The sequence below is a fragment of the Marmota monax genome, unplaced genomic scaffold (genome assembly GCF_021218885.2).
Source record: "Marmota monax isolate L192 unplaced genomic scaffold, Marmota_monax_Labrador192_F-V1.1 WCK01_AAM20220418_F8-fsc00070, whole genome shotgun sequence".
Classification (NCBI taxonomy): Eukaryota; Metazoa; Chordata; class Mammalia; order Rodentia; family Sciuridae; genus Marmota; species Marmota monax.
The window spans coordinates 4,789,222-4,803,269 of NW_026692116.1; the positions used below are offsets into that span (position 1 = coordinate 4,789,222).

Here is a 14,048-nt window from a genome sequence, read left to right on the forward strand (position 1 = left end):
TCAAAAGACAAAATTTTTCATGTAAAATGAAAGGAAAACCTGAATTTTTGTAGCCAGCAACTACAAAATGCCAGGCTCTATGCCTCCAACTATAAATGAGATCTTCTCATTCTGACAGTCTGTCCTGGTTTTTAGATTTCAGAGCTGTATTCACTGATCAATCATCAATGCTTAGACAGTGAAAGGCTCACATTATACAGTTTCACAGTATTGCATTATCTCTTCTTTCCAGTTCTTAATGCTGTAAAGGAGACTTAAAATACCCTGTAACAAGTGGGCAGTACATATCCAGAAACCCCGTGTGGCTGTGTGATGTACCACTACTATCTGTTACATTGTTTACATAAAAAGTCAGAGACAAGTTCAAATCTATTGCCTGAAATGTATGATAATTTTTCTATATGCAGGGCAATTAAACTGGCTGACTGTAAAGACATTTCAAAATAGTGTAACATACATGCTTTACTCAATAATGTATCAATATTACTTGAAATTTGTTATCGTTGAAAATAAAATTGTAATTTATTTTTTGTAAATTTATTTCTATAAATGCTATAAATACATCCATGTTTAATCATTTCTGGTAAATATGTATAACCATTCATTTTTAAACTTTCCCTAGTAAACTAAAAATTCAATAAATGCTCATTTTCAAAAAAGATAGTCCATTTGTTTCTTGCCTCCCTCTGGCAAATGATAGGGACCTAGGATTCCAAAGGTGGGCTCAGCATGAACTTCCCTGGGGGTAAGGGTTCTCTTGCTGTGGTCTGGGCTGGTGTAGAGGTTAGGGTTTCAAGTGACATGCCAGGGATCACTGTGGTCAGAACCAGTACAGCAATTACTGAGGACTTGATTTGTTGTATTTGGGACCAGGTGGAATGAAGCAGCAGTTGACTTTGTCAAGAGGTTGAGGGAAAAATTAAGTATTTAGCATTATGGAAGTTGGATTTCTATGAGAAAAGGGAATTACAAATATGGAAAGGGAAATAGTGTAAATCCCAAAGTATTGAAGTAGAATTAAAGATGTCGGTGTGAATTTAAGGTCTTCAAGGTTTACAAAGTATGTTTACATATGAATGCACAAATGATGTATTTATGTCTACATGTGTATCTGTACAAGTTTGTCTACCAAGAGGGCTTAAAACCAGTGACTCTGCAATTAGCTCTGAATCCTTCTCAAGTCTTGCCTTCCATATACCATTCTCCATTTAAAGGAAACAATGTACCTTCGAAAATGTCTAATCTAAATCTGGGACAGGGAAAAGTACAAGATGACCTTGTAACACTTTGATATACCAAAACAATAAGGAAAAATCCCAAAAGAAATGTAGACATGTCAAAGGGACATAGAAGACAGCTTAAAGAAATTCCCACAGACAAAATCTGGAAAATTTTCAGCATGAAAATAAATGACAGTAATATATTATAAACTACTAAATAAAGTGAGAGCCCAGGAACCTAAACTGATATAAATGAATAAACACATGGAGAAGGAAGGTTCTTCCTTAAAGTAGGATATCAAAGCAGAAGCAGCAGACTCACCACCTGGCAATCAAAATAGTAACTGATTCAGGCAAGAATTGTCAATAGACTTAAAATAGCTGTTGGCAATTCAGTGGGAAACAGAACATTTACACGGTCTCCAAGAATCTCAACTACTAACTTCATGATGGAAATACTTTGTAGATACTATCCTAACCTAGTGGCCAAAGACTACATCACCAGAAATGGGATAAATGGACATTGTGCATCTTCTAGTATGATACAATAAAGAGAATAAAGCATCATTTCTGATATTTATGACAAAAATGTATATCTTGTCTCTAATCATGAGGAAATATTACAGAAACCCAAACTGAGAAACATTATACAAACTGGCCTACCCTCCTCAAGTGTCAAGGTCATGAATGAAAAGACCAAAAAAACTGTTCCAGATGGAAGGAGACCAAAGAGATAGACAATTAAATCCACCATGTGATCCTGGATTGGGATGCTTGAAGACAGCATCATCATTGGGGCAATTAGCAAAATGTGGATTAGATGTCATTATCATGTTAATCTCCAGAGTTCCATGGGTACACTATGGTTATGAAGGAATGTTACTGTTTAAGTACACACTCAAGTAGTTAGAGGTAATGGGGCATTATGTCTTTAATTTTCAAATGGTACAAATGTATTTTGGTTGGGATTTATTGAATCCAAAAATGAAAGGTAAATGACCATCTTTACAATATTGAGGCTTTTATCCCTGATGTGGTCTAAAATTTTATACATGAAGATCTTTTATATCTTTTTATTCTTAAGTACTTCAATTTTTCATTTTATTATAAATTTTTCTATAGACCTTAATTTCTGTTAGTTGTCCATATCCAGGAATACAACAGACTTCTACATACTGATTGTGAATGTAACTTTGCTAAACTACAGATATTAACTGAACTGTCTACACATATAATCATACCAATATGGTACATTTAAAGTAGTTTAAAATATTCATAAACTCTAATTAAATTCTCAGCATGTAAACAGGCCCATGGAGGGAAAGTATTATCAACCCTCCACAAACAATTCTCATAAACTTGAACAATATACATTGCACAAAGCTTTCTGGTGGCCTGGCAGCTCTAATAGGAATCTTCATGATGCCCGTTCCCCTTGCTCGCATCTGTTTCCAAGTGTCCTAAGACAACTTTCCAATGAACAATTTCTACCACATTATTGGGTAGCAGGGCAATAAGTACTCTGGGTACTCTAGAAACAGCAACCTCTTCTCAGGAGACCCTTGCTTCAGTGCCCCCAGGAAGCTGGAACATTCGGTCTGAAGGCTCTAAGCTGAACAAGATCCCAGGAGGCCCTAAAGGCAGAAAGGACATGACAGTGCCACCCTCACTTATGAGGTCTGTATGCTCTGAGTGGGTGGTATCCACATATTAAAACAGAAGGAGTTTAAAGTCTGTAAGTTTTATTACAGGATAATGAAAAGGTTCTGGAAATGGACACTTGAGCATAGTCACAGAACAATGTGAATATATTAGTACCACTGAACTGTACACTTAAAAATGGTTCAAATGGCAAATTTATGTGTATTTTACAATAAAAAAATCTAAAGATGCTTTTTCTATTGTTCAGTGCTTCCTGCTATTATTAAGTAATCACAGTCATTAAGAGCACTAACCAGCTGGTGCATGCGCAAGTAATCCCATTGGGAGGCTGAGGCAGAAGGATCTCAAGTTCAAAGCCAGCCTGAGCAAAAGCAAGTTACTAAGCAACTCAGTGAGACCGTGTCTCTAAATAAAATACAAAATAGTGCTGGGGATGTGGCTCAGTGGCTGAGTGCCTCTGAGTTCAATCCCTGGTACCCTTCCCCCACCAAAAAAGAGGCACGAGCCATCAAAATTTGATGGCCCTGGATTTGAGATTTGGTTGTGCTTGCTGCATCTCTGGAACCTAAAAGCATGTCACTTAGTTAAGCCTCAGTTTCCTCACCTGTAACACAGGAATCATAAAATGCTTACTTACCCATTATAGGTTGCTGTGAAATTTCAACTCGATACCAAGTTTTAATACACAGAAGGGGCTCAATAAATATTAGCTCTGATTTTCTTTTCAGGTTTTCATACCAATATGATTTTTGTACTTCGTATAAGGAAGATTAAAAAAATACACTTAAGCATAAAAAGGCTGTTTATTCATTTCTCTTTAGTCCTGAATGTTAAAGAGAACTATAAGACAACATGCCATAAAACACATTTCTTATTATAGTCAAGTGATAATATGAGCCCAAGTGTTGACCACCGAGTCAATGGTTAATAATCTTAAAGTATCATACTCTAAGAGGCAACAGTTTCATAGGAGCCACAATAACTTCAAATATTTGAAATAATTTAAATATATATAATGTGTGTGTATAAACATATACATATAATTTTTTTATCAAGTATAACATGGTCATACAAAAACACTGACTAGCAATATAGTTCACACATATAAAAACAGGCTATTTTATTTTTTTCCCTTTTATATCCTATTTTAGACAAAATGATGAAAATCCAGAAAATAACAGGAATGCACTAGTTATAAAAACTGGGTATTTTACAAATGAAACAGATTCAATCATCTACACCTTCTATCCAATTTCAAACAATGAGGCTTACTGTATTCTCAGAATGAACTTAAATAAATTTTTCCTTAATTCTAATGAAATATACATTTTTAATGGTTGATAGTCCAGGTAGAAAAAGTATATAAATGATTTATAAGTTGAAACATTTCATACAAAGGGAATGGTTTCAACAAAACCCACACAATATCAAGAGAAAATGCACTGAATTAAAAAATTTCTGAAGCAGTATTTAGAGCATTGTAGAAAATACCAAAAAGTTTGGAACTATCATAAAATAAAAATTTATACAGATGAAGCTAAGAGGTTAAAAACTATCAAATTTATTAGAACTATCTGAAATCATATAAAATATAAATATATAATTTAAATTATATTATACATTATGTTTTATATAATAGCATATTATAATTCATATTATTTATCATGATATAATCTAATTATATATTATATAGCATATGTATGTTAATTCATGTATTATTTATAATAATACGATCATTATTTATTATATAATAAATATAATTTACATAATACTAATAATGTAATATTATTTATATAATTTATAGTAATATGTAATATATAAAATATATTATAATTATTGTTTATATATAATATTATATCATAAACATGTTATATAATACCATATGTAATATACAACATATTATATGTTATATATAACATTATAATATAATTTAAATTACATAGTTTAGTTATATCTTATTTGGCTTTAGATGGTTTTAATAAATTTGATAGTTTTTTACTCCTTGGCTTCATCTGTACAAATTTTTATTTTATGACAGTTCCAAACTTTTTGGTATTTAAGTGCATTTTCTTTGTATAATTTAACTGACCACCACATGTAAAAACTGACAATTAGAACTATATATTTGCAAACTTTTTGGACATTATGTAAATATTAAAAAGTTAGGTGAATTGCCAATTGAAAAATAAAAACTTACATACTTACTATAAACACACAAGTGGTCAAAGATGTACTATAAAACTGTATGGGAAAACATATTCATACGCAATAAAGATCTTTCAGGAATTTGCATTCAGAAACATTTTATAAATAAGCACTTAGTTTTGCTCCAAAATAAAGCTGATTTTCCCCTAGTGCACCTATTTGTTGAGAACTATTTCATTATACTAGGGATGCATTTAAGTGGATAATTTTATGGGGAAAATCATTTGAAATTTTAAAAATGCAATACTTATTTTATGCAAAACTTCAAAAATACAAAATTTAAGGACAATTCCAGTGAGGCACTACCATTCTATATGACTAAAACACGACCTATTCTATATGACTAGCAAACACCATACGAGAATAAAAGGCAAAATACACACTTTGGCAATCCTATACAAAAGGGGTCCTGTCAAAACATTCTTTCATAAAATAAACACAATATCACAAAACAAAAACAACAAAATAACAAAAATAAAAACTGAATTTTACAACCCTACACAAATTGTGGGATTTCATCTTCAAGGTCTTCAAACTGTTGCATTCGTTTTAGCCTGGGTCTCTGGCATGTTGGATTCACGTCAGGCAGGCCGTGCTCCTCAGAGTTCTCTTTAGGCTTACCACCTGGCTGCAAAGGACAAGCTGATGTGCTGTCTGAGTCTGGAACTGATTTCTCCACATGACTCAGGGGAGTACAAGCTGTGCTAGGAGGCACTGCTGCTAACGGTGAAGCTGGTCTCTCCTCAGTTCCCTTGACGTTGCTGGTGGGGGTACGTGGTTTATAGAATGTTGTCCAGTGTAGGGGCTGTAGTGTTCTGGGTGCTCTGGCAAGAGCAAGAGGGCAGGAATCGGAGGACCGTCTCTCTGACACCTCTCTTGCTGATATGGCTGGCGTGCTGGGCTGTGTGGCACTGCTGGGATGGTCACCACTGACCCTGATGCTCACTGTCACTTTTTCCTGGAGTGCACTAGGCACAATCATTGCAGTCTTGGCAGTTAAGTTGTTTTGTTCACATTGCTGTCCTCGAGTTTTCTGTAGAATCTGCTGATCAAAACCATTAAATTTGGAACAAACAGTAGTAGGGGTATCTTTTCTATAAAGTCCTTCAAAGGTAGGATTCTTGCAAAACTTGTCTGAATTGACATTTCCCACATTTCTGCTGTTTCTCTCAGTAGGAGGGCTTGCAAGAAGTAATCTATCTACAGGCAAACTTACAGGTCTAATCTTGGTCCTTGGCATATGCCTCTGTATATTGTTTGTTGCCCTATCAAATTTCAGAGCAAGTGGCTTAGTGGTTCTACAAATATTGTCCATCTTTTGGGATGATGATTCAAGTTCTTTGTTATCTGAAAAAGAAATTTTTTTTTCACTTCATGGAGCTCTGTTAATAAGGGAGTGTGGTTAGTTATTAGTGGGCACACTCTCAAAACAACACATGATATTCTCAGTCATCTATGCAGAGGAATTAAAAATTCATACATCATTAAAGGCACATTTTGAATTAGAGCATTACTTTTAAAATTTTATCTAAATCAATATAATAAATAGCCACAAATCACATCATAAGTTGGTTAAATAAAACAAAACAAAAAAACACTTCCTGAAGTAATATTTTTTTAATATACTATCGATGAGTGAATATTTGCTGGGTTAGGATTGTCCTGATTTCAACAAGCAGACATTGGTAACCTCAGAACAGTTACAGTATTCTATACACCAACCAAAGCCATACCCTGAATCCCAAGGACTTTTCCTATCACTTCATCTGCTTTCCAGCTACATTCTGTCCATACTGAGGGCACACACCAGAGAGGACATGGATGCTCTCCCAGCTGATCCACTAATACATGGCAACATCCATTGGTCTCAAATTAAGGTTGAAGAGTTGTCAAAACTGTCATTCTGCTATTGGTTCTGGTGACTCCAGATTTACTTCCTTATCTTTCTCCTCTAGTCTGGTCCTAAGGTCCCTGTTTTCTCATTTAGGACTCTCAGCTCCTCACACTGTCTTTGCTGCTTTTACCCCAGAAGCTCCTGTTGCTGGAAAGGTGCAGCCCTCTGACCATGATTCTCCTCTCCCTGCTGAGAAACATCAGATAACTGTGCACCTTGACTGGTCAGATGGCTTTGCCACTGGCCCTGTTCATAGCCCACTGTCGTTGTCCCTGCCACCTGGTCCTTCTCCCACATCCTAGGGCAGTGGTTTGCAGACAGGTCCACACCAGCATCACTTGCAGATCATCATCTCATCTGACCTCCTTCTTCATCTGAGGCTGCTGGCCTCTCTTCCCTGGTTCCCAGGCACTGCTCATGTGATTTGCTCTCCTGGGCCCTTCTCCACGTTGATAGAAGGGAGCTGAGCCATTGTGGTTGGATGATAAGCATTAGTGCATTTTTACAGTCCTGCATGATGAAGACTGCAGGATCTGCAGATAGCTGCCTGGGTTCTGGCTCCACTCCTGCTCCAGTTCTGACCTGGGCAAGTCCATTGCACTAGCCCTACCTGCTTTCCTCTGTCAAGAAAGACCCCTATATGGAGCTATGCTATCATGTGGTCTTAATAAACTAATAAGCAAAAGGCTTAGAATTACCTGGTATGTAATAAAAACTTGAACACTTTAAAAAATTATTTATTTTATTACTATACCTAACCAGGAATCCAATTTCATGGCACAGTGAAACAAGGTTAGATTTAGGAATGAGACGGGGGGCTGGGGATGTGGCTCAAGCAGTAGCGCGCTCGCCTGGCATGCGTGTGGCCGGGGTTCGATCCTCAGCACCACATACAAACAAAGATGTTGTGTCCGCCAAATACTAAAAAATAAATATTAAAATTCTCTCTCTCTCTCTCCCTCTCTCTCCTTCTCTTTAAAAAAAAAAATGAGACAGGACTAGGTTCAAATCCTGAATGAACAATAATTTAGGGACATGACCCTTGGCATTATTAACCTTCCTCTGACTGTTAGCCATGGCTTAAATGAGGCCAATGTTCATAGCACAGAACTGAAAATAAGATCAAATCAGATAAATGCAATCAGTGAGTCCAGTGCTTTTCTTAGCAGACAGGTAATTGACTCCTTTTGTTTTCAGACTTTCTCGGGCTATACTCATTGATGTTTAATTTTATACATCAAATTTAACACATATGCCTATATTTTGAAAAATTAGAATTTAGCAGTAACAAATCGAAGCATTTCAACCACGTTAACAGAAACCATTCACTGAAATAATATCAGAGAAAAACAATGAATACAAGGATTGCAACCAAGGAAATGGAAGAAATGTGTGCTTAATGTGTTAAAGGTAGGATACAGGTAGAAAGTACATAAAAAAAAAAAATTAGGAGTCTATTTTTTTGAGTTTCAGGAGTCCAGTTTTTTCCTGCCTTGACATTGATGACAAGAAGTAAAAATGAAAACAAATTTCAGAAAGAGAACAAAAACATTTATGAATTCCAAGTATCTCTTAACAAGAGAGATACAAACAATGATATTCATTTAAATGACATTCATTAAACTTTCCCAATGGCTAGCAAAGTTAACTAATACAACTTTGAAGTTTGAACTTCCTTCAACTTCTTTCACCTTGGTTTTTAATCATAGCTTATTTGCAAAGTTTGAAAATATGCAAACATATATTTTACATGACCACTCACCGATGAGACATGCATCACATTTTTCCAATGTATTTTGCTTGCGTTCTGATTCCTCAAATGATGTAGCTGATTCAAAATTTTCACTTTCACTATCTGCAGTGTGGCTATCCTAATGATGCAAGAGAATTTTTAAACTAAAAAAGCAAAACACACCTCAAAATAAACAGTTCAAAGATTGTTAATTTATTAACATAAACATCATAAAGTTTTAAAGCAATTCTATAATGGTTAAAACTTACCTCCTTTGAAGAAAAATACAGTGACTTTGTGGAATGTTCTGAGTCTCTTTCTTCTGCTGATATCACAGGTTTTGAAGGACAGCTTTGATCAACCTGAGGTGAAACAACACCTGTACTACACGTAACATCTTGTGGCTCTAGGGACCCATCGAAGATCTTCTGTGAGTAAGTAATGAGGAACTCTACCAACCGTGCCTGATTTGCATATTCAGTGAGAGAGGAGATGGTGACAGGAGCAGTTGTGGGCCTTGGCCTAATGAGACTTGGTCCAAATATCACCCCCAAGTTTTTGGAGGTCATCTTGTTTTCTTCAGCATGGTCTACAACCCTGAAAAAAACATATAAAGCTGTATGAGATTTGCCTATTAGAGTTCCTTAATGGTAGTCTACTATGAATGGAAGGGTAGAGGAAGCATGGGTTACAGAAGACTACAAAAATTTGTCAAGGGTCAAATTTGGTGGGTCTAGGTAAAGATACATTTGTTTGATTATAATACTTACCACACACCAAACTGAGTTTCAGAGTACTATATTAGGATAAAATTCATGTAAATAGAAGGAACTATTGAAGTTTTACCAGCAGAAGGAAAAAAAATATTCCTAAAATTTGCTACATCTTTGTATATGGTATATACTCTCAGTTCCTTATACTGGAAACTGAAACAGCATCATCAATTTCTCTCTCATTGTCCACAGTTTTCTTTTTTAAAAAGTATTTTTAAATGGACACAATATCTTTATTTTATTTATTTTGATGCAGTGTTGAGTATCAAACCCAGCACTTCACATGTGCTTTGCAAGCATTCTACCACTGAGTCATACTCCTATCCCCCCACAGCTAGTTTTCTTTTTTCTTTTTAATATTTTTCTAGTTATACATGAACACAATCTTTATTTTGTTTATTTATTTTTATGTGGTGCTGAGGACTGAACCCAGTGCCTCACATATGCGAGGCAAGCGCTCTGTCACTGAGCCACAACACCAGCCCACACAGCTAATTTTCTAGTCTAGATGATTCTCTCTCCTGAACATCTCTCTGTTCTACTGCCACTCTCAATGTTCTGGCTTTACTTCAAGCACTCACTACTTTTTATTTCTATGACTATTCTAGGAGATCGAACTGCAGAAGGCCTCCACTCCAACCCATTTTTCACACTGCTGTCAGAAAGATCTAGTAGACTACAAGTTCTTTAATGTGTACAGAAACAATATGGTCAACTCATCTGCCAGGTATGTAAGGCCCTATAAAGGGCCTGTAGACAGGATAGCTCAGTTCCTGCTATTGCTTGCTGTATTGTAGCCTAACAAAATTATATTTTCCAAATGCAAAATGCTTTCATGTGTCTCCATGTCTGTTACCCTCTGCCTAGTATGCTCTTCTGCACATTCTCTATCAAATCACCACTCAGTTCTTAAAATCTGACTCAAGTGCTTGCCTCCTCTGCTTTACCCCTAATCCCCATGCAAACTACTTCTGCATGCCTGCAAGCTGTGCACAGCTACTAGAAAAAAGGATGATGCTGTACTGTGGTTATGTATAGGTCTGTCCCCCCACAATGATGAGCCTACAAACAGCATAAACCCTGTTTCCATCCTGGTTTCCCCAGCCAGAGCCTGACATACAGGCAATGTTGGCTGCATAAACATATATTCAATGTCTCTCCCAATACAGAATAAAAACATCATAAAAATGAAACAATCATTTTAAAAACAATACCACAACAATATAAATGTACTTAATACTATTGCACTGTACAATTAAAAATGGTTAAGATGGTATAAAAATTTTTACCGCTTAAGGTGTACTATGAGGTAATGAAGACTGTTGAAATTTGATGCTGGCAATTGTCTTAGAAGGTCCTTGCTTTTTAGAAGAATTCGGTTTATTTCTATACACATATTTGAGTATTTTTTGTCCTCAGGGTTATCCTTTTTGGTTTCTTGTTCTTCATTAACATGTTGGATCTCTTTTGCAAGGTCCATAAACTCCTTGTATAATCGGAATAAGATAAATGGTTCTGGGAGCTAAAGAAATAAAATTACATTAAAAATATCTTCCACTTTTTTTTTGTTTGTTTGTTAAAGTCAACTGTTAGTGCAAGTTACTCAAAGGATTAAACCTGTCCCTTTAGATTAACTAAATTTAAAGTCAATCTTTATTCATTTATTTATTTATTTTACAGTACTAGGGATTGAACCTAGGACCTCAAGCATGCTAGGCAAACACAATACTGAGCTTCATCCCCAGCCCATAAAACGTATGTTTGCTAGAGATATGATCTATAAACCAAGTCAAAATCTTCACCATAAATTATATTTATGTTAAAAACAACTTAAAAGATAATCAGTTAAACTCTAAACTTTAAATGAAGTTTAAAACTTTAAGCTTCATGATGGAATTTTAAAACTCTTATCTATATCCTAAACACATTATATTCACATCTGCACCAAAAATAGCATGATCTTCAGCTGTTCTATTGAAACAAAACTAGGACATGAAGTAAATAGAATGAATTAGAAAAGGCATGAATGTTACTGGTAAGGGGTAAAAATATCATAGTGCTACAGGGTCCATGTTTTAATTGGGCCAGAAAGAAGATCAGCACCGGTTAATATGACCTTCAAAAACATAACTATCATCATCTTATTCATCGAATTTTGAAATTGCCTGATTTGCCACAACTAAATTAAAAGAAAAAGTTCCTGTAACAAATGTCCATTGCCATAATGAATTTCAATGTTTCTACTGATCTGCAATAGAAAACCCAGTGTACCTTTGTCTACCTGACGTCCTGTATCAGGTGTTGCCTTGTGATCAGTTTCTATCTTTACCACTCTGGGATCTGAAGCAAGTCACTTAACCTTTTGGAGCTTTAGGTAAATGAATAAAATGGAAGCTATTCTCTAATACTATTGCAAGAACTGAGCACAGTTTCCCACATGAAAGTCTTGGACACACAAAATTCCTAAAACAGAATGCAAGTTCACAGTGTTGGATCCCATTCATCTCCTCTCCCTGACTGGCTAAAAGAGATAAAGGATGACATATTACAAGACCTATATTCATTCAAAAGTATCAACTGCTATTTCTCAGTTGAGGGATCTATAAAACATGACTAAAGAGTTATCAATACTTTCCTGGGCTAACATTGTAGATCCACCAATTTATACTTAATTTTTTTTCCCTCATGCAATCCCACTAAAATACAGTACATCCATAAGGACTAGGAAAACAGAGAAAACAAAAAGCAATAATTCACAAGAGCAGATGAACAAGTCCTGATGCAGCAGTTCCAAGAAAGCTGTCACTCAACATGATTTTGAGAATCCTAAAGGGACTTGAACAATCAGTACCAGGTCCTATGATCCTGGGGTAGGGTGCAGGTGGGCCACCTGAGAAAGCTTAGCAGTCTATAAAATCCTGTCTCCACTCCATTTTCTTGAGCAACTTCTTCCCTAAAAATCTGGATACATTTTCTCTGGGCAACGTGACAGAGTCTTTCTGAATGGGGGAAATGCCGAACATAAGGGACAGAGAGCTGAATGTCTGAAAATGGGTATTTGTTGGCTGTATGCACACTGAATGCACTGCTCCTGCAGTCATCTTTCCCACCCTGGCTCCCACAGTATTGGTACCATATCTTTCCAGGGGGGATCAAACCAGTCTAAGAGCAGGGAACTAGAGACATGTAATCAGGCATATCCCCAATGGTCCACCTAGACCACTTTATAGGAAAGTTCAAAGTTTTTTAAAAATCTTGATGTGTTCAAGAGCTTCCGAAGAGATTTTAAGTCCAAACTCTAAAATAACTAAACACCATGAAAGACAAAAATCAAAATGGGTAGAAAAATAACAGACTAAAGGTGTAAAACTATGCTATCAATATGTTGGCCACTAGGGGCTAGGGTTGTGGCTCAGCGGTGGAGCACTGGCCTCGCATGTGCGAGACCCTGGGTTCGATCCTCAGCACCACATAAAAATAAATACGTGAAATAAAGGTATTGTGTCCAATTACAACTAAAAAATAAATATTTTAAAAAATATATGTTGGCCACTAGTTTATATGCTGAAAGAATACTGGAAGTGCAAATGATCAAAATTGAGATGTGCTCTAAATGAACAAATAGATACCAGATTTCAAAGATTAAGAGCTCAACTGTAAATAAATAAATAAAATATCTCATAATTTAAAAATAATAATTAGATATTCAAAATGTTAAATAAAATATTAACATTAACTTTACCTATTTTTTAAAATTTATGTGGCTATACAAAATTTAATGTTATATATGAAGGTCACACTGTATTTCTACAGAGGGTTAGAGGCTAAGTAGAGAAACAAAGCCTTATAAAGAAAATCTATAAATATCCACAGGAAAATAGCATGATATAGTCATTTTAAAAAATGTTATCAAAGAAATAGAAAAATCAGAATTCTTAAAAATTAAAACATGATCTCAGGAATGAAGTAATTTACATTAGTCAAGAAGATAAAGCTGAGGAAATGTCTTAGAAAGTTAATTTAAAAAAAAGAAGAATAGAGGAAAGTAAGGGAACTAGAGAACGAGTATGGGTTATTGAGTATCCAAACAAGAGCTTCAACTAGAGAGTACAAAGACAGAAGGGGAAAAAATGGGCAATAAAAATCAAGAAAAGTTCCAAGAACTAAAGCATTGACTACTGACAGAGATCATGGAGTAGCCATAATAGTGGATGAAAAGTTATCCACATCAATATACATATTGTAAAATCTTAGAATAATGGGGAGGGGGAAAGATTCTACTAGCTTACAGAGGCACAAAACAATAGGCACATACAAAGTTAGGAATGAAATAAGGCGGATTCACAGTGTGAAGAGAACAAAAAACACCCATGCCTTCACAATTCAGAGGAAAAAGAATTTCCAGCCTATAATACTAAAACTTCCACACTATCTACACTACTCCATTTCTGTCAAGAGAACAGAAAGACATTTATGGATGAACAAGGTTTCAAATATTCAATCCTACTTCACCTTGCTTAAGGACAGACATAAACCAAAACAGAATACCCCCAAACAAAGAA

The 14,048-nt window shown here is 35.4% G+C and overlaps 1 protein-coding gene across 2 annotated transcripts in view; it reads right to left on the minus strand.

Annotated features, from left to right (window-relative positions):
• Positions 1-3,666: 3,666 nt before the first annotated feature.
• The window catches only part of LOC124104982 (rho GTPase-activating protein 29), a 61,908-nt gene continuing 51,526 nt past the window's right edge, over positions 3,667-14,048 (minus strand). For both annotated transcript variants that reach the window (XM_046462058.2, XM_046462065.2), the window contains exons 20-23: positions 10,776-11,008; positions 8,983-9,310; positions 8,744-8,852; positions 3,667-6,434 (exon numbers count right to left, since the gene is read on the minus strand). In XM_046462058.2, coding sequence (XP_046318014.1) covers positions 5,584-6,434; positions 8,744-8,852; positions 8,983-9,310; positions 10,776-11,008 — 1,521 coding nt within the window. In that variant the 3' untranslated portion in view covers positions 3,667-5,583. The remainder of the gene's footprint in view (positions 6,435-8,743; positions 8,853-8,982; positions 9,311-10,775; positions 11,009-14,048) is intronic.